Raw genomic sequence first — 20,693 nt, 5'->3', positions numbered from 1 at the left:
CGCGAGAGAAAAGGCGCGGAAGTTGGCTTCGTGTTATTAAGAGAAAAAGTTTACACGCTGGTGAAATATTGTTTGCGTTTGGGAAACGAAAAGAAACGTGTAGGCGGAATGGGAAAAATTTCGATAACCGAATCCGTGGAATCCTTAGGTATCTTGGACATTTGTTTCTCTTTCAAGATCCTTCGTTGTCCGACTATTTTATACTTAAGTTACTTTCAAACGCTGCCTGATTAATTTCCATTTGTAACATCGTAAGAGACGTTTAGTAGGAAAGTTTCAGAGCGTGATTTTCTATTCAATTTCATCGGGATCTTGGTAAATCTGAATTATCTTGAATTTTTTACCCCGTAATCCAGGAGAGCAGCGTTTCTACCTACCTTCGTCAAATCTCGCTCGTAACCCAAGGATACAGAAATGAATAAACAAGCAATGTCTGGCAAAGTTTTGACACTCTTAGATTCGCGAGACGCTGCCACGTGTCACTTACCACCGGGACCAGGCAGCGTGCATCCACTTCCGCCATGGAAACGGATGACTTTCGGGATTCAAAAGCGGAGTATTTCTAGCGCTGTAACTTCGTGCCAACACTTTGTACACAAGGTACATAAACTCGGCTTGAATTACGAATGGCAAACTCCTCTGGAACGTATTTCTGTGAATGTACACCAAACAGCTCGGAAGTTATCCACGGGTTTTGCGATTCATATTCCTGTAATTCAATGGATCCCCCGGAATTTAAGCGACATCGCGAGATGCCGTTCCCCAGGAACCGCTGAAATTAAGTCCAAATTGCAGTGCTAATTCGTTTTACGACAAAACAATTTTCGTTCTACGTTACTCGTGCATATAGAAATGTATAAATTCGATTTGACGTTCTACTTTTCATACAGAGAAGCGCTTACAGCAAAGACTTTAAGATCAAAAAGTCGGTCGCTCGACGAACCTGGCCGAGCGAAGAATTCAACAGATTTCCAACGAATTTAATTTCATTTTTACTCTTGTTTCTGTAACAATGGGCTATTAACAAAATTTAAAAAGAACTTTCTTCCAATCCATTATCCGATATACTTTTTCCAAAATCACGCACACCCTAAACAGCGCCATAAGTCCTCTCGAGTCAACCATCGCGACGTAAAATATTTCCATTTACTGACATAAAACATCTCTCGTATCGTTACACGATCAAGTCCTCGGAGTAGCAGCATCCTCAATCCCAACAACGACACCGTCTAAATCTCCGTTTCCGGCGAGTTTTGCAGTCGTGGCCGCAAGTCCCTCGAGAAAAACGCAACTTTGGCCGTCCTTCTTTTTTTTTTTTCCTTATTCTCCAGCCTGTACTATAAGTCGCATTTTTATTCGTCCCCCGACGTATCCAGTCGACCTGACAACCGCTATATATTTCCCCGCGAAGTTTTAATATCCTGCGGCGGAGACGACCAGACGTCTGCCATGGATCTCGCGACAGGATCTCGGATGCAACTTTTAAATCGGCCTCGCTAGAATTGCCGTAGAATCCCAGGGCAATTCCGGGGCCGATCGAGAGGCCGATGCTCCACGAGACGTGTGCAACCGATCCCCTAAGGGGTTGCTTGCACGCGTACCTCGTACCTCGTTCACCGCCACTTTCCAGTCTGATTTCCTCGGTGAATTTGCTTTTTCTATTAAAGGAACGTTAAGGGTGAAAGGGGAACCATGAAATTGAGCCTCAACCTCTATCTCCTCTGTAAGATCGATCAAGCGACGAGTGGCACGCGTCACCGCTCAAAGGGGGATTACGGATTCTTAATTCGAATCGATCTCTTTCGTTTTCACGCTGTTAATGATATGGCCTAAGTGTTTGATCGTGGCTTACGTGAGATTGCTTGCTTGTATTTGACGATTACACTCGTACATTTCGGATTTGTTTGATGCTTCTTGTTCTTATCGGCCAAATCTCTGAATAAATAATAGATGGCCTTTGGTGCTGTTGATGTGATTTTAATTGAGAGACGCGATGGAGATACGGTATTTACGTAATTTTTAGTAAAGATAAATGTAGAGAATAATATAGGATAAATTATAAGATATAGCGTTAGTTAGTTTGGTAACGGTATGATTTATTTCAATATCGTTGACGCCAACACAAAATCAAGTACGATGCTCCGTCAGTCTATATGCACGCAGTCATCATTCGTCGCTAACTCGTCTCGTCACAATGACTCTCTTCCACGCCGACTACGCTCCTTGACAACGCTGACGACACTCCTCGACAACGCTGGCAACACACTAAAAGCCCGACAACTCCGGCAACGCTAAAGTTCGCTGGCAACACTAAAGCTCCTCGACTCACTAACGGCTACCTTTTATACCCTGGTTCTGGTATACCTGGCCTGCACATGGTCCCATGGTCAAGTAGACCTTCTTAATTACTCATGGTTTTCCCCCGATACTACAATAATATATATAATATCTGTATTCGTTTAATGAATTTTATTTGGAGAATATTATGATGATTAATTTTGTATTTCTAATACTTTATAAATATATACGTATAATAATTTGTCTTAATATCTACACGGTACATTTGATTATATACAGATATATTACAAGTCTAGTAGCTCTAACGATAAAGGAAATAATAATCCTCCAATAGAAAAACAATTTCACGAAATAACTTCGCGAGGCCACGCTTCCATTTAAGAAGCAAAAAAGAAACGAAAAAAGGTTAAGGGAAAGAAACGAAAGAATCATTTCGCTCCAATAATTTGCAATCCTTAATGGGTTTCGGATGGCTCGCCGGCTTTGCATGCTTTCTCTCGGCTTTTTTCAAGATACACAATATGAACAACGTGTACGAAGCAGGTAATATCATCTTCCAAATGAAAATATCGACACGTTTTATCCCCTTTCGTTAAAACCTGCTATTTACTATTTTTTCGTTGGTCAAGATGTGTTAGAATATTTATAGTTTCCCATGTTCTTTGCTTTTTAACCAAAGAAAAAAAATAAACTCTTTTTCTTCGGACAGCTAAAAGCGCCTTTGAAGTTTTCTTCAATTTGACAATCGCAGATAAGATATTTTAATCAAGGAGAGTAGGAGATTCCTTAAGACTCGTTCAGAATAGTCAAATTACTTAAATCCAAGCTGTTTGAGTTCGAGCGACTTGATTTCAAGAAGATACTTAATATTCATATAACATTTCTTAAAGAGTAATTAATTATAATATTAATAAAACATCTGATAGAAGCATTATACTTTACGAAACGTGACTGAATATAAAATTTCAAAATGCTTGAGTTGCGACAAACTCGTTGTAATTCGCAACTTGTGACTTGTAAAATTTCGCTAATAACTCGTTAATTGGTAATAATTGTGCAAGATGGTCCACCTATCCATCCGTATCACGAACACCGCGATAACGGATCTCAAATATAAATTACCCTCCTTTGTGGTATAATAAAGAATTTATATATAGATTCCTCTTTCGAGGCATCACCGTGCGAACCGATAAGCTGAAAATTGCAGTTGCCCATGGAAAACTCGTGGAGTATACATTAACCTTTATTGATCACATCTCCGGCTGAAGACTGCGATATAATACAGGTGCATGCTCGTACTATTATAGATATGTATGTATGTGTGAGTACATAAACGCGCATACCATAGGAGGAAATTTCGAATAAACGTGTTGTCGTAAATATCCTTCGATGTGCTAGCCGATGTTGCGAATTGATACACAAATTGCAGATGCAAAGCGATGAAAAAGGAGAAAAGAGAAATAACTGACGTACCCCAAGAATATTTATCGCGTTGTCTAGTGAGAATTATGTTTAGCACGTTAAACCATAGGCGGTAAATAACGTTAAGATACGTAAAATAATTAGATTAATCGAGAAATTTTGATGCTTTCGTTCTTTGGAAAAGAAAATATCATTTGAAGATTACAGAAGAGGAACATCATTAGCAAGTACGTTTCTGTTAATTTTCTGATTTTAATACCATGTTACAAATTAAAGAATGGTATTTTAACGTTTAATACTTTGCGTTAATAGTGTTGTTGACAAAAAGTGAACTTCACATTCAAGTTTTTGGTGAAAAACCAGTCTATAAGAATTCTCATGTACACAAAGAGCTACGTAATACACGGTAAAATTATTCAAAAATACTTTATCCCGCGATAACGGAGAGTCGTTATCAGTTCCTCGCACGTATCTAATACATAACACAAACCACGTAACGAAACCATTGTAGAACTTGTTCAACATTCTAGTCACGATAGCCAAGCTAAGAGAAGAATTCTTAAAAATTGCCAAATAAATATAAAGAATCCCTTTAAGATGTAGAACGGGTCGGTCTGGTTGTTCACGATGACCTTTTTTTTTTTACCTTCATCTCCTTCCGATACGTTTGTGCACGTATTACTCTGGCGAGATGCGTTTCGAAATTCCTTGCAGGATCAGCAATTTCCATAAAATTATTACACAGCGTGCACACCGCCGAAATTTGCATAGCGTGACCGTGTCGCGGCCGTGCGAATAAAAAAGACTCGCTGCGTTTCGCTCTAATCGGGTTTCCGTGTCCTACCGTCTGTTCGCGCGATTCAACGTAGTCCACAGTAGAATATTTACAGATTTTCCAAGGGAAACCACATCAAGCGTAATGTTTTCGCGATTTTTCTATACTACCGTCTTTGATTCCCTTCGAAGCTATCAAACGAATTCGCGATATAGCCTTTTTACGAATAGAAGTCTCATAGGTAGACAGCCTTTTAACTTCAAACGATTTCCGCTCAACTCGATAGTCAGGTTTATTCGAGACCTTGCGAATGTAGATTTTATCGAAGTTGAATTAAGCGAGTAAATAGGAGGATCTATTTATTAGAATGTTTCTTTTAGAACATGTGATGTGTTCTTTTTTTCAGGATTATGAGAAAGTAAAATTGATGAGCGAGTCAGGTCAGTTTTAAAGGAAATATCGAATATGTACTTGATAATAAATAATGGAAAAAACTTTTGAACTGAAATTTTGTTTCTCATAAAACTGTTTATTTTTAAAACAATAAAAGATGGATTTTTCGAGATAATAAAAAGAGCGTAGATAGATTTTGTTAAAAATTTAATAAATCTTCTGTGTATCTTAAATTATTATTACAATAAAAACAATATTATTATTCGTTGTCATACTGACATACAATAATAAGTCTATAATACTATTACAGATTATGATAGTACAGGGAAACGCCTATTAATTCGTTAACAATTCCATGAAAACACTCAAATACTATAACTTTCTATATATTTACAATTTTTCTGTTTCTTTTTTACATTGGATAATTTCATTGGAATACATATTTATAATATAGGATCAAACCGTATTACAACTAGTAAATTAAGTACGTACTTTGCATTTCCATAGTTTATAGTACGATGAGAAGAAATTACTGCAAGTGTTCTTAAAGAATTATATACAGAACATGAAAAACACGGAAAAAATGTTAAAGTGTCAAAACAGCAAAAGGAATTAAAATTATACTAATATATAATTATACTGTATCGAATAAAGATCAATGACGATAATTAGTCAATATCGCAAACACTAGTTTTACATTCTCTACAAAATCTCAGTTTTTATACGGATCACGATCGTTTCCGAAACTTGCCATAAATTTAATTGTAAATGTGTTCGGAAGCGTACCAAGCGTAGCAAACCGACTAGTTTTCACTTTTATATCTACGATTAACATTGGCGTAACGTGTTAAAAATGTCTTTTCCCTTCACAAATTTCTTACGTTTAATTCGTCCTCAGCTGGTAATCTCCATTTTGCGTGATATACCGCACCCATGGTAATGCCTGATATCCGCTCTTTTCTATAATTTTCAGATAGCGCACTTGAATTCCAGAAGTAGTGAAATACGGAATTTCAAATTTTACTTGAATTGGTGGCTTCCCTTCCACGTCTTCCCCAATGACAGATGGTAGACCAAAGTGTGCCCTCATCAGATATTCTTTACCACCAGGAAATGACTTAATGAACCAAGTTATTGCACTCTGCTCTGGTGAATATTTAACACTACCGACGGTAGTCCTAAATTTGGGCGAGTCTGCATCGTTGGGTACTGGGATTACTATTTCTACATTGTTGGCCGTAGAACGTCTCTTAAATTGCGATCTCGCTTTTATCATGTATTCTACCCTGCTGTGGGCATGCCTCTCAATGACAGATTCGATCCATATCAGAGGTTTTACGTGTGTATTCAGTCTGTAAGACATTAATTCAAACTCTCCATCGGGAGGAATGAATGAAATTGTTCTGTCGTTCTCGAATCTAGACAATCTGACACACTGATGGAATTTCACATCTTCCAATTCCACAGATTTGGACTTCCCACGGCCTGTAGATTCGAATAATACTTTGTCGTTAAGACCGAGTCTTAATTCTGGCATTCCAGACAAATAAACTCTCATCTTTATTGCACCCACAATTTCAGAACTTAAAACATTTCCATTAGCATTTGCAAGAAGATTCACAGACTCTATCACGTCTAGAAACACTTCATTTTTACGGTATTTTATACCTTCTGATCTCCAGGATACAGCATTAGTCACAGCCATGGGAATGCGCGGTTGAATTTCAAGTTTATGTCCTTCCTGCGTAATGTACTCTTGTAATATCTTACTATCGGTAGTTTGCGGATACCCAAAATCTATTAATTCATCTAGAAGCTCGTAAATGACTACAAAATTATCTCGTATGCTTTCTTCTTCCAATTCCTTGAAATATTCTTGCATCACTTGCACCAGTTTATGCAAGAATACAAATACTAAGGAAATGTTTGCATTCTTCTTTGTAGTGGATACGATATACAAATTATTGTACTTTATATATGCATATGTGCATTCTGTGGTTTGTATGATCGGAGTAAGATTGCCCTCCTCCTCGCGTTCCATTACGAGAGGCATGAACTTTTCTATAACACCCGTTTCTATGTCTCCACGATAATTTCGTGAAATCAAAACCTTCCCCTTCACGTCTAAAATATATATCGCAGACGTCGACATCTTGAAAATTTGTTATACTGCAACTAAAAAAAACCTAACCGTTATCCTAATATGCCAATCTTTACTAAAAATGTGAAATTGCGAAGAGGAAGAAAAAGGAATGACAAATGCGAACGTTCGATAAACCGAGTATGGAAAATACGTGATTGAGGTTATGTTATCAAACAAAAGTACATTAATTAAAGGAAAAGTTCAATGCAAAATTTACAATACGATGCACAAAATTTATACCAAAATCGTAATGTAAAGAACTACTAGAAGAACGGATGAGAAATGTATCCATGGAAAGTTTTAATTTGACATCTATGGTACGTCAAAAACACTGGATATGAATTTCAGGGAAAAATTTGTCACATATATAAGTACTTACTACGTGTCCTTGCAATTCCTGAAGAAATGTTAACCTTTATATCATTTACATCGAAGATAATTTTTCTTATAAATGAATAACAGAAAAGATGTTATTGACAAAAAAGAGCTAGCCCCTCCCAGGTGCTTGAGTGCCACTGTGGCACTACCTGAAGTTGCTCGCTACGAATGTACGAGGTGCGAGCCGTAATCGAGGCGCATGCGTCGCTAACTTCTACTTCTATTACTGCTATCTTTACTCTCTTCCCTTGCTTTCATTTAAAAATTGTCCGATCGCTATCTTTCCAACTTTATTGGTTTTATTAGTTAAAAAAGTTAATTTGTAATACTCTCAGAAAGAAAGCGCCGATAATTACTGCTAAATTGACGAATTAAAAAATTCATGTCGACCTTAAATCAAATTGTTGATGCTTCTGCTCAGTTGCACATTATATTTCGTGGTTTAACATTTTTGCATAAAATTACAATAGAATTTTTCTAAGATAATGCCCGTTGGTTCATTATCATAGTTATTATAATTTTATTCTAAACATTCTATCTTATATTCGACTAAAAATATGTTGTCATAAACCTCATCATTCCTCATAGCCTATTTAGTAATTTTTATCTAAAAAGTTCCTCACAAATATGAAAACGGTATACCGCGATCATAAATTAATAGTTATAACTACGAGTTTCGTAAGAACACTTTAAATCTTGGATTATAAAAGTTACTAGTAAATTGATATTCTGTTTATGTATAACATTTCATTAAAATCATATTAATCCAATTATATGTACCTATTATTCTACAGAAAGAACAATTGGAAAATAGTTTTGTTGTACATACTGCGCAGCATATACTTATCAATATTTTCTGGAAACTAAATAAATAGCAACATAAAAATTTAAATACTATTATATCTCATAACAATACGAACATTTAATTATTAGACTCAAATAAACAAAAAAATGACATCATTTTTGTTCCATTTAAACAAAAATCACATTTGACAATAATATTTTTCACAAAACCTTACAAATTAACTTTTATTTTTGGTCCCTGATAACTGTAATCTTCTAATTCTTCAAATTTCATTAATTTTTTAAATTCAAGACGTAATTTACGAACATACAGCAAAGTAAAGGAGGTATAAGCTTGGCGCGATGTTTCAAGAAAAAATCTACCAGGTTCGCGAATTCCAACGTTACATAGGAGCACAATGGCCGTCGGTGTTACGTAATAAAAGTGTAGTGCACCGAAGTAGGCAATTGTTCGGCACAAAAGCGCATCGATGACCCCACGGTGCGGTGCGCTCTCTATAAAATATAAAAGGACGAGGGAGAGGTAACTGAACCTCGTTTGACTACGTGAGCTTTGAAAGGAGAACGGAAAGTAGAAGATGGCGCGGGAACCGACCGGTCGCTGTTACCCCTTCCTCTCCGTGAAACTGCGTACAACGATCGAAGCCTTTCAATTTTAATTAAAATGTAATTTACGATGTCGTTCTACCGATAAAGTATAAAACCGTGACTTAAACCGTGAAGAGGGCTTCCGAGAAAAAGGTTCTATCGATCGAATCCTCTTCGTCTTTCCTTTCATTGCATTTTATTGAAATTTGATATTTAACGTTATGAAAATCTGGCGATGTAGTCACTAGTATATCGCACATGTACTTTTCACGATTAAAAATCTACGCTACAAAGTCATCCTAAGGTCTTGAATTTTTATACAAGTACAAGGTGCAAGATACAACGCGACAAAGTCTGACCAGAAGTACGCAAAATCGAGCAGTTAAAATTTCAAACCATGACTAAACAAACGATAGCTTATAAAGGCTATTTTTGTAAGTATATTTTATTATATTTTGAATTTCATTTTTATATAATAAAACGATAACACAAATTTTGCGTTATTTCGTCTAGAAAATTTTCCACTCTAAAAGCTGAATAAAAAAAGAAAAAATAATGCTTGGCTTGTGGAACAATGCAGTATAAAGATAGTAAATAGAGGATTCCAGCAATGAAAGAAATAACAAGAATAATAAAAAAAAGTATATTTTTCATATATCAATAATAGGAACAAATCAGCGATACCATAAACGAGAATATACCTGAAATCAAACACTGACGATGTCGTAAATAATAAAAATAATAAAAGAAATATATCACATATATGTAATATTCGCAATAAAAGTAAAACAGTAGCATCACAGACAAAAATATTATATAACAGAAGTTCAACAATGACTTCAACGAATTAATAAAAGTGATACAGAAATATATAAACCATGACACTAAAATTACTCGTACAGGAAATCTCATACAGAACGCGTAATATCGTTAGTTTGATTTTCCTATTTAAAAAAAAACACTGCTCGAAACAAGCGAGTAAATAGATTAAATCGAAAAACAATGTGTTTACATTTAAAAATCCGTGCAGCCAGTTTGTTTCCACGATAACACAATTACGCTGCATCAAGTGTTTTCGCACGTTAACCAATCTCTTTCGCTATTTTATCCGAGAGAGAAAAATAGAGGAAGCAGCCAACGTATGGAGAACCGGGAAACTGCTGACCGAGTCTCATCAACGAAATCAGAAATTTCGCCGTAAGAGAGAACGTAACCGATCGTAGCAAACGGCACAAATGTATTTGCCGTATAGATGGACAAATATTGTTTCCTCCTACCGTAATAATCGTTAACTTGGAGATGGTTTATTTGATTGACTCTAGATCGTCTGCATCCCGCCCGAATCCAACTACGAGAAAGAGATATTTACTAGGACGATCGATTCGTCCTGAATCCCAGCACTGTTTGCACGAAATTCTGCGAGAAATTCCATCGTAATTGAACGAGACCGTCTCGATTATAAAGTCAAATCATCAATGAAGTAGAGGATAGCAACTCTTCCACCGCTAGGGAATGCATTTTCTTTCCTCCTTCTTGTCCCTCCATTCTAATTTTCTCTCTGTTCCTCTACAAATCTTCTACAGTTTTCTTCAGACGTGATTTCCTTCAGTTGAGTAAATAGTCGGTCGTGGACAGGAGATGGTAAATAAACGGTCTATATGTTAAGGTACGAAATGAAAGAGTAAAATGTGCACAGAAGGTCCATCGAATTAAATCTAAGAAAAATTTCAAATGATTTAGCAGATAAAAAGATTTCGAACTTACAAATCTTTAATAAAATCATATTTAGTTTCATGATGAACTTTGATTAATTTGGATATTGTATCTAAAACTTAATGAAAAATTGGGATTTATTATAAGAAAATTGGGGATAATAAGAAAAAACATAGATAGTTTTTATTAAAAATTTAATACATCTCAATGTCTTAAATTACTAATACATTGTTTACAATAATAACAACATTATTATCTCTTGTCATACTGATATACAATAATAAACTTGTAATACTATTAGAACTTACACATATATTAATACCGGAAAATGCCTATAATTCGTTAACAATTCCATGAAGACATTCAAATACCATGGTTTCCTACATATTTACAATTCTTCTCTTTTTTTATATTGGATAATTTAATGTATACTACAGTTGCCCCTGTATGTGGAAAATACTATTTGTAGTACACATTTGCAATATGGAATGGGAAAAAACATACAGTCAATAAATTAAGTACATCGCCTTTGCGCGCGATTTATGGTAGTATGAGAGGAGAATATTGAAAATGTTCCTAAGAAATTATATACAAAACATGAAGAAAATGTACAAAATATGAGCGAGTATTAAAACTGTAAAAAAAATTAAAATTACACTAAATCCGACAAATAAAGATCAATGACGATAAATTATTGGTCGATATCACAAACTCTAGTTTCTAGAAACATTCTACAAGATCTTAATTTCTATACAGATCACGATCTTTTCCGAAAATTACCATAAAATTAATTGTAAACATTCGGAAGCGTAGCAAACCGACTAGTTTTCACCTTTGCATTTCTGATTAACATTAACGTAATGTGTCAAACATTCTGCCTTTTTCCTCCATAAATTTCTTACGTTTAATTCGTCCTCAGCTGGTAATCTCCATTTTGCGTGATATACCGCACCCATGGTAGTGCCTGATACCCACTCTTTTCTATAATTTTCAAATAGCGCACTTGGATTCCAGAAGTAGTGAAATACGGAATCTCAAATTTTACTTGAATTGGTGGCTTCCCTTCCACGTCTTCCCCAATGACAGATGGTAGACCAAAGTGTGCCCTCATCAGATATTCTTTACCACCAGGAAACGACTTAATGAACCAAGTTATTGCACTCTGCTCTGGTGAATATTTAACACTACCGATGGTAGTCTTAAATTTGGGCGAGTCTGCATCGTTGGGTACTGGGATTACTATTTCTACATTGTTGGCCGTAGAACGTCTCTTAAATTGCGATCTCGCTTTTACCATGTATTCTACCCTGCTGTGGGCATGCCTCTCAATGACAGATTCGATCCATATCAGAGGTTTCACGTGTGTATTCAGTCTGTAAGACATTAATTCAAACTCTCCATCGGGAGGAATGAATGAAATTGTTCTGTCGTTCTCGAATCTAGACAATCTGACGCACTGATGAAATTTCACATCTTCCAATTCCACAGATTTGGACTTCCCACGGCCTGTAGATTCGAATAATACTTTGTCGTTAAGACCGAGTCTTAATTCTGGCATTCCAGACAAATAAACTCTCATCTTTATTGCACCCACAATTTCAGAACTTAAAACATTTCCATTAGCATTTGCAAGAAGATTCACAGACTCTATCACGTCTAGAAACACTTCATTTTTACGGTATTTTATACCTTCTGATCTCCAGGATACAGCATTAGTCACAGCCATGGGAATGCGCGGTTGAATTTCAAGTTTATGTCCTTCCTGCGTAATGTACTCTTGTAATATCTTACTATCGGTAGTTTGCGGATACCCAAAATCTATTAATTCATCTAGAAGCTCGTAAATGACTACAAAATTATCTCGTATGCTTTCTTCTTCCAATTCCTTGAAATATTCTTGCATCACTTGCACCAGTTTATGCAAGAATACAAATACTAAGGAAATGTTTGCATTCTTCTTTGTAGTGGATACGATATACAAATTATTGTACTTTATATATGCATATGTGCATTCTGTGGTTTGTATGATCGGAGTAAGATTGCCCTCCTCCTCGCGTTCCATTACGAGAGGCATGAACTTTTCTATAACACCCGTTTCTATGTCTCCACGATAATTTCGTGAAATCAAAACCTTCCCCTTCACGTCTAAAATATATATCGCAGACGTCGACATCTTGAAAATTTGTTATACTGCAACTAAAAAAAACCTAACCGTTATCCTAATATGCCAATCATTACTAAAAATGTGAAATTGCGAAGAGGAAGAAAAAGGAATGACAAATGCGAACGTTCGATAAACCGAGTATGGAAAATACGTGATTGAGGTTATGTTATCAAACAAAAGTACATTAATTAAAGGAAAAGTTCAATGCAAAATTTACAATACGATGCACAAAATTTATACCAAAATCGTAATGTAAAGAACTACTAGAAGAACGGATGAGAAATGTATCCATGGAAAGTTTTAATTTGACATCTATGGTACGTCAAAAACACTGGATATGAATTTCAGGGAAAAATTTGTCACATATATAAGTACTTACATGTTCCGGCAATTCGTTCAGGAATGTTAACGTTTCAATTATTTACATAAAAAAGAATTTCTCTTATGGAAGAATCACAGAAGAGGTTTTATTGACAGAAAAACCCTCCCCTCCCAATAGCTTCAGCAGCACTGTGGAGTACCAGTGGCCTGAAGTTGCTCGATACGAAACATAATCGAAGCGCATGCGTTGCCAACTTCGTGCTAAATATCGACCCGCTCTTCTTCCGAATCATTCAAACACTTTATAGACTGCAATATTTAGTGGGAAGTATTTTGTTCGAATTGTAAAACGCGCTATCGTTTCAACTTTACTGCCACAGTAAAAAAGATAATTTAATAGTCTCGCTAAAGAGAAAAGTATCAGTGAGACTGCTGAATTGACGAATTGTAAAATTTATGCCGACCTTAAATCAAATTACTAATACTTTCACTTTATTGGTGATATTGGTCACGTTGCACACGTTTTTACGTTTTTGCGTAAAATTGCAATAGAATTTTTCCAGGATGTTACACGTTGTCTCATTCTCATAATCATTATCAATTTTAAAATAATAATTACATCAGCTTTCCTTAATTACCTTCAGCTAAAAATATATCTTGTTATAAACCTTATCTTTCAATAAATTGAAACTTTATTTTTCGAAATTCTTACATTACGATAAAGATAACCTATTTAGTCATTTTTCAAATTTTATCATAAAAATTTCCAAATATTTCCTATAACGCACATAATATATTCTTTATAAATAAATTTTTTGTAGTAAAAGTTCAAATACTATTTTAAGTCGGTGTACATAAACAACGGTAGTTAATCATAAACATGAAATTCGTTTTCTACGAAGACGTCAGCCAAGAATCTTGTCACAAGTATTCTTCCTCAGCCATATCCCATCACTCTTTCCTTCGAGTCAGCTTCAAATTTCCCCGCAGAACAACAATCTTCCCGCTCCCATTCGCCTTGCTTCCGCTGTTTCCCCGGGTTTTGCACCATTTTGTTGCTGTTTCTTTCGCCTTTATTCCCCGGCGAGCATGCGGCCGCAAAGCAATCCCGTCGGTTCTCGGGCTGTCGATTTCCGTGGATGAAACGTCAATCCCAAGATAAAGTGGCGGAATACAGGGGCAGGATCTCGCGGCTGTATTACGCGCGCTCGAACCAACCCCCTTTATCTGGGGATGCAGAGGCTTGAAAGTTAGAGCCGCTCAGGGAATCTGACGCGACCGATAATTGAGACTCGGAATTAAATTAGCGGAACTTCGATTCCTCGACCGGCGGGTTCGTCCCCTCGGTGACTTGGCCGGAAATGCGTTCAGCTGCCTCAATCCTGTTTCCCTCGATCAAATCGTTAGGCGGACTGCTTTCCCTTTCTGATAGCCCGTCAACGCGCCAATGGGAGTGCAATTGAATTAAAAGGGCGCGATGGAGAGCTGGACGAAGATCGTTTATTAACCCATTCGAAACCAACGACACATCATGCGCGTTCTACGTTATTTCATTAATACAACTGATAATGCGTTATATACGCTGGTTCATGAAAGTATTTAAACACTTGTAATAGAAAATATTTAGGTCCATGTTGTATATGCTATACGAAACATTTTGCAATTTCTCTAAACAAATTTCGTTTCACTCAATTCATACCGTAGACTGGCTTTTTTATCAAGTAGGTACATATATGTTTGTAATGGGCACCTTGTAATCTCTACATAAATTTTGAGATCGGTTTTAAAGTTAAATAATATCACGACGACAATCGATTCGAAATATTTTAAAGAAATTAATATTATCGTTAACATTTACATATTCGCATTCTCTGTAAGAATTTGCAAATTAACGCACCAGTCTGATGGGAAATTCTATTTTGTACGTATTAACTTCCGGAAAACAGGTGTTCTCCATGAAGATTCGCTTTGAAGAGCTGAAAACCTCGCTTACCAGTGCAATATCCCGCCGTACTTATGTACAACTTTTCAGTATGAATTCCCTTAAATCCTGAAACACCATCAAAGCTTTGAGAGTTCGTGTCCGTTTTATACGCGCTTTTCCACATATTTTTCAAGAAAACCAGAATCATTAGCCCGATTTCACCGGAAAAGAGATTGTTTTGTCGAGCATCAAAGAGATTTTTCCATTCTGCGGCTAGCTGAGTACGGTGCTGGTCCTTTAGAAGAAAATCCATTAGGATTCTCAAAGAGTCTTCTTCCGTTAACGCGAAACACTCCGAGTATTTGCATGCGTTCCAGCTTAATTTTTCATGGTACAAATGAAAAAAGTTCGAGTTCGATTAATAATAAATTTCTGTCAGGATGGTATCGTGTTCGAAGGGACCATAGAGAATGTTAATCTACGCGAAGGAGACACGCGACGTTTCTTTTTATCACTGGACGAAGCCTGAAAGGTCTATGAAACTCGCAAGGAGTTGCATTAACGATAAAGTTGACAAATCGTTTTGTTAGCGGCATGAATAACGGTTCCAAATCGTGTTCTCGCGGGCTCACTCATTCTTTACACTCGAATGCACCCTTAACTACGTAGGTATGCCCTTATCTGGAATTTTCGATGAACACGCGAATACCACGTAATCGAGGATCAGTGAATTTCGGAAGAATTTTCTTAGAATTAAAAAAGAAAATCTCTCACGACGAATAAATAAAAATAAATGTTTTATCAACTAATCTGGGATGTATTTAAAACACAACAATGCTAAATGTAAGTAATAAATATGTAATAAAATAATACAAGGAATAATACGTATCAAAAGTTTTATTCTCGTGAAAAATTACAAGCGAGGATAAAGGGAAAGAAATTACTTCCTGAATGTAAAAAGACCTATCGACGCCCGTGGGAGAGTTAATTATTTAATTAGAAGAAAATAATGAAAAGAAGTCAAGGTACCTGATTGCTACATCCTTTTTTTTTAATTCTTTGACTCTTTATTTGGATCGCATTGCATTAATTTAATTATATAATGACAGGCTTGCAAAGGTAACAAGAGAAAGCTCGAACGAAAGCTTTTACGGAATCGCCTGTAAATCTATCTGGCTCGAAGCATTCTAATAATTGAAATTACGATACAATTAAAATTTGCCTCTTGTTCAAACACTGACGTTTAAAACAATTAACAATTGTTGTACTGTGAAACGTAGAATTCAGTTCTCATTTACCGATACGCGACTAATGAATACGTACGGATATTATTTATTGCGTACACTCACTTCTCGTTTGTCCACTTTATAATTCCTACTTTCCTCTCGTCTGCCAAAGGAAAATATTACAGAGGTTTAAAAACATCCAATTTAAATTTTCCAAATTACCATAAAATAATGAAGTTTATTTATTCATACGTACGAAATTCAAATTTACAAAGAAACAATCACGAATGAAAATAAGCACATTCTAATACATACACGAGATTCTACGCAGTTATCATTAGACTACGGAGTTTTGTGCATTTATGGTAAAGTTAAAGGTGCAAAACTGCACTAAATGTACGTGATATAAAATACGAACGTATATAAAATACATAAAATGTAATATTCGTTCCAAGTAGAAGTATTTAGTAGGTGTAAATGTTTCAATTATATTTATCAAGATTTGCAGAAACATTCTCGGTCTATTTGTCGCGAATGTTGTTTTCGCGAAACATTTGAAATCGCTACTTATGAGAAGACGAAGCATCCGGTACGGGCTAATCTTGCTCTTTTCGCTCGAACCTCGTCCAATCTTCCACCACGATCCGGCGCAGCTTGTCAGCTTTAAAGATTTATCTCGCAGCGCGAAAGATTGCTCGTCGCAAGCCTACGTACAATCGATAGAACCGATATAACGAAAATGTAAATTTGAGCGTTTAGTAACGACATCCATCGATGTAATCGCATCTAACATCTGTAGTTACCAGAAGCTTCGACTTTCATTGAAAATTCGAACGGACGTTGTCTCGAATTTCAAATTATCGAGATTTATTTAAAAAGAAATAGAGAAACGCAGCTTGGAGAAGGGAAAGTAACATAGTGCAGATATGTACAGCTAGTTGAGAATGAGAATAGCGATCCAATGGAAAATACAAGCATGGAGTGGCACTGATTGCTTCGAGAAAACTTGCTTTCCCTCGGGGCATCCCTCTGATCAAGCTTCTCACCTCCCTCCCCCCTAACATCCTTTCTTCTACATAGAACCGGACTCACGTTCGCCTTCTCTTGATTTCAGATCGTCCCTCGGTCGCTAGCGATTTAGAAACAGCCACGTCGATTTCGGAAAGAACCACGACCAGGATCGTGCAGCCAGGAGAATTCTCATGGAAACGAGAAAAAAGTATTCAGGCTGGGCCATGTTCTTCCCTCCTGTGTTCGAGGGATGTTTTGAGTGCAATTTAACTTGCACAGCCGAAAGAGAGGGTTAGGAAAGGAAGGTAGGAACAGGCGAAAAAGAAACAGAAGTGGCTGGCTGGATCTCAGCCGCGGGCCACGCGAGCTGCAACTACTCAAAGACGTTTTGCATAACGAAGTTACGAAGCGATTCGTTGGCGAAGAACGTTGTATGGCCTACAAAATAACTCGAGACTCGTCCCGCTGATTGAAAGTACCTCTAGAACATTGTATCGCTTCCGGTGACGGCTGAGGTAAGTCTCTCGATGCAATCTTGACGGAGTTATAAGACGCGTGTAGGAGATTGCCGCGGGCTATTTTTTCAAATAAATCGAGCATCTCATGGAACGAAGATGATCTTGGTTAATCGTTGACGTAAATGTAGTTGGAAGTATATTTATGGAGAAAATTGATGAAAAAGTAGCCCTTTCGTTTTACTAATAGTGCTTCTATTGGAAACATTATTACGTTAGGCTTTATGGTATACTATATGGAACAATTTTATATTGTACATTAGATCATTATTACTAATTCTAATAATTAGTTTACTTGTGTCATGACGCGAAGAAGGTTGAATGTCGTTGGTACAGAATTACAATTATACTGTAGCCTGTGCGAGTAAAAAAGAATTAATACGATAACCGATAGGTAATAAAATATTTGTTGAAAAGCGAAATTATTTCGAATGTTTAGAATCAAGCGGAGGTGATCTCGGCGAGCGGTCGGCAGACCTTCGAGGCCGTGGCTGAAGTCGTGTTCGACGGTTATGCTGCTGGCGTCGCTTCGAGTGGCCGCCAGCAAATGCTGTCATGCTCTTGCCATGCCAGCCGGCGGCCAGGAAGAGGCCGCTGGTCACGAGGTCCTTGAGCAGATCGAAAAGCTGCCTCGTGTTGATTATTGTCCTCGTGTTGATCGGTCGCGAGGTATCGCGAGCTGCCACGCAGATCCGCTACGCTTCGCGCATCGTCGAGACCAAGAGCGGACAGATACGTGGGATTCTTCAGGTATGTATCGATTTTCTTCTCTTCGAAAGTCATTCGTCCGAACAAACGAGCCTGTGGCTCAGCCGAATATCGATTTCAAGGGTTGCCAAACGGATGGGCAATGTTTTAAGCAATATAATCCTATTATACGATAATCCATCGTTTAATTATTTTTTGGAGTTATTGAATATTCGTATCGTTATTAAGTTTAACCGTATATTATCGAGAGTGTATCTTTGTAAAATTTGAGAGGGTTGCTTGAATTTGTTAAAGTACGGTAAAAAGAAGGCTTTGAAATTAATGATGAAATCACGTTTCGTCGCAATTTAAGGCCAATTAAAAACTCAAGCAACTATGTTTTGAAACATCTATTAATATTCTTGTTACCAAAGGTTTTGGTACTGTATATTCTTCACTATTGTACTTATTGTTATTATTAAAGTTGTTATTATATAGTTTTTGTGATCTCGGAACATGGAGTTCCTTTTGTAAGATAATAATAGATCGATAAATATACAAATATTCTACTATTACGTATTTTTTAAAGACCAGTCGTTTTGACTGGCTTTGGTAGAGATAGCTATGTCTCAAATGCCGGTAGTTCTAGTGTCAAAACATGCAAAAGATATACCATGACATATTTGCTTCGGTTCTGACAGCTTGGCTTTAAAACCAGGTTTATTCTCAAAATTCGAGTTGTTTCAGAGATAAAAATCTTTCCTCTGCGCTATTCTTTGACTCCATCTTTTTCCACAAATCCAAGTATCCAAGCAACGGTAACATTACCCGCTCGATGCTATCAAGTAGCAGATAAAAAGCAACGTATTCGAAGTTTTCTCAACTCGTACGCCCAAAGAATGGAAATAAAACAGAAAGGGAGGAAGGATCGATCATACTATCAGATGGTTTACATATTGAATACATAACCCTTGTGCACGTAGGGAGCCTGAAAGGGTCCGTTGTAACGCAGATTGCGTCACGAAAACTGGATCAGTCGACGGATAAAATTCCCGTTAAAGCGTTAAAAATCCTTGTGAAGGTGGTGGATTGTCGATGAAGAGAGGAGATTCGATGTGTCCTGGTCGTAAAGCATGCGATCGTATAAATAATTTCCCAACGCGATAACTATGTATCGCATCGCGTTTAAGCTCAGAAATCTTTGCCGCGGTATTCATGGAATATTTGAGTACATCGATTTCTGCCATTTTAGCGGCGCGGCGAAGCACACTGGCCCCAAAGGGTGGGAGAGACTATCGAACGAAATGGTTACCTGGCCTAGGAATAGAGTTTGAATATCCGATGCAGTGGAAATATGAATCCGAGACCGCGAATATGGATACTCGAAAAATTCTCTCCACCGCCAAACGTCTTACTTTCTTGCAGCGAGTTTTTAGTCGTTTTTGTTCGTTCTCGAAGCTCTGATTCTGTGGAACGAATCGTGATGGAAATTACGATTGAAGTTCCGAGCCTGAAAATGATTTTTTGGAATCTTCGAAGACGATACGGATGCTCGGTTTATCGTAAGATATCGTGTGTAATTATCAATCCGTAGAATGAAACGTGCAGCGTAGCTACGAGTCTTCTATATCCCTTGTATGTATATAGTACTGATTAGTATAGGAAACCGTATAAAATCGTATAGTTAAGATTCTAGATCTATAACTTCTTTATTTATGAAACAAATTAATTTATCAAACACCTTAGCAACGAACATACAATTTCCGCGCCGTTTCTCTAATTAAGAAATATACGCGTAGATTAAATAGTTTTCCCTATATCAGTCTTTTACATCGATTTTATGATTTTGACGTGATAAACGTATTTGAAATGTTCTTTTATTAAAATACTTTGAGAATTTTCGCTACATTTCCCCTTTTTCGAGATCTTGTCCAATCGCTATTTCGAATTACAATAAAAATTCCACGTGACATAATTCCATTACGTAACAAATTTATTCTCGTACAAAATGTCTATCGATTTCAGCCAAATATTTATCACAGTTCGCCAATTGGATTGCAATGACACGCGATAACTATGTTCGCTAGCACGATAGGACGTCAGTAACTTCTAATTGCATTTGTAGAGTTTTCAAAATTTTTCATATAGAAAACATAAAACGTAAATAACATACCGAATACAGGTGTCATACATATCCATACACAGCAGCGCTGCAATAAATATTTTCCATAATTTAGTTCACCAATATTACTTCCATCATTCAGACAAACTCGCCGGTTCATTTCAATTATCCTCCATTCAATTCCTTTCTTTCTTTTTTTCACTCGAACG

General features: G+C 36.7%; 3 protein-coding genes across 6 annotated transcripts in view; 1 reads left to right on the top strand and 2 right to left on the bottom strand.

The window, feature by feature from the left end:
* The window catches only part of LOC100749777 (neuroligin-4, Y-linked-like), an 87,665-nt gene that overhangs the window by 33,253 nt on the left and 33,719 nt on the right, over nt 1-20,693 (top strand). For all 3 annotated transcript variants that reach the window (XM_012391396.3, XM_024366251.2, XM_003484419.4), the window contains 2 exons: nt 17,264-17,675; nt 18,115-18,425. In XM_012391396.3, the coding sequence (XP_012246819.1) occupies nt 18,231-18,425 (195 nt within the window). In that variant the 5' untranslated portion in view covers nt 17,264-17,675; nt 18,115-18,230. The remainder of the gene's footprint in view (nt 1-17,263; nt 17,676-18,114; nt 18,426-20,693) is intronic.
* LOC100739998 (AP-1 complex subunit mu-1) lies at nt 5,106-13,209 on the bottom strand. 2 transcript variants are annotated; one of them, XR_004462644.1, is made up of 3 exons: nt 13,058-13,209; nt 11,351-12,704; nt 5,106-5,699 (listed from the first exon to the last, which is right to left on the bottom strand). XR_004462644.1 is itself a non-coding variant. In XM_012391577.3 (2 exons), exon 2 carries the CDS (start codon nt 12,685-12,687, stop codon nt 11,419-11,421), a length of 1,269 nt encoding a protein of 422 aa, XP_012247000.1. In that variant the 5' UTR covers nt 12,688-12,704; nt 13,058-13,209; the 3' UTR covers nt 11,241-11,418. The 2 variants fall into 2 exon arrangements, 1 of the variants encoding a protein (XP_012247000.1); XM_012391577.3 differs by lacking the exon at nt 5,106-5,699 and having other exon boundaries at nt 11,241-12,704.
* On the bottom strand, nt 5,306-7,601 carry LOC100740122 (AP-1 complex subunit mu-1-like). Its single transcript, XM_033323472.1, has 2 exons — nt 7,411-7,601; nt 5,306-7,063 (listed from the first exon to the last, which is right to left on the bottom strand). The coding sequence occupies exon 2, from the start codon at nt 7,038-7,040 to the stop codon at nt 5,772-5,774; it is 1,269 nt and encodes a 422-aa protein (XP_033179363.1). The 5' UTR covers nt 7,041-7,063; nt 7,411-7,601; the 3' UTR covers nt 5,306-5,771.

Source organism: Bombus impatiens, unplaced genomic scaffold (genome assembly GCF_000188095.3).
Source record: "Bombus impatiens unplaced genomic scaffold, BIMP_2.2 scf_0010, whole genome shotgun sequence".
In the NCBI taxonomy this organism is placed as follows: Eukaryota; Metazoa; Arthropoda; class Insecta; order Hymenoptera; family Apidae; genus Bombus; species Bombus impatiens.
The sequence above is the reverse complement of the archived record's forward strand: the minus strand, read 5'-3'. Positions and strand labels throughout refer to the sequence as shown.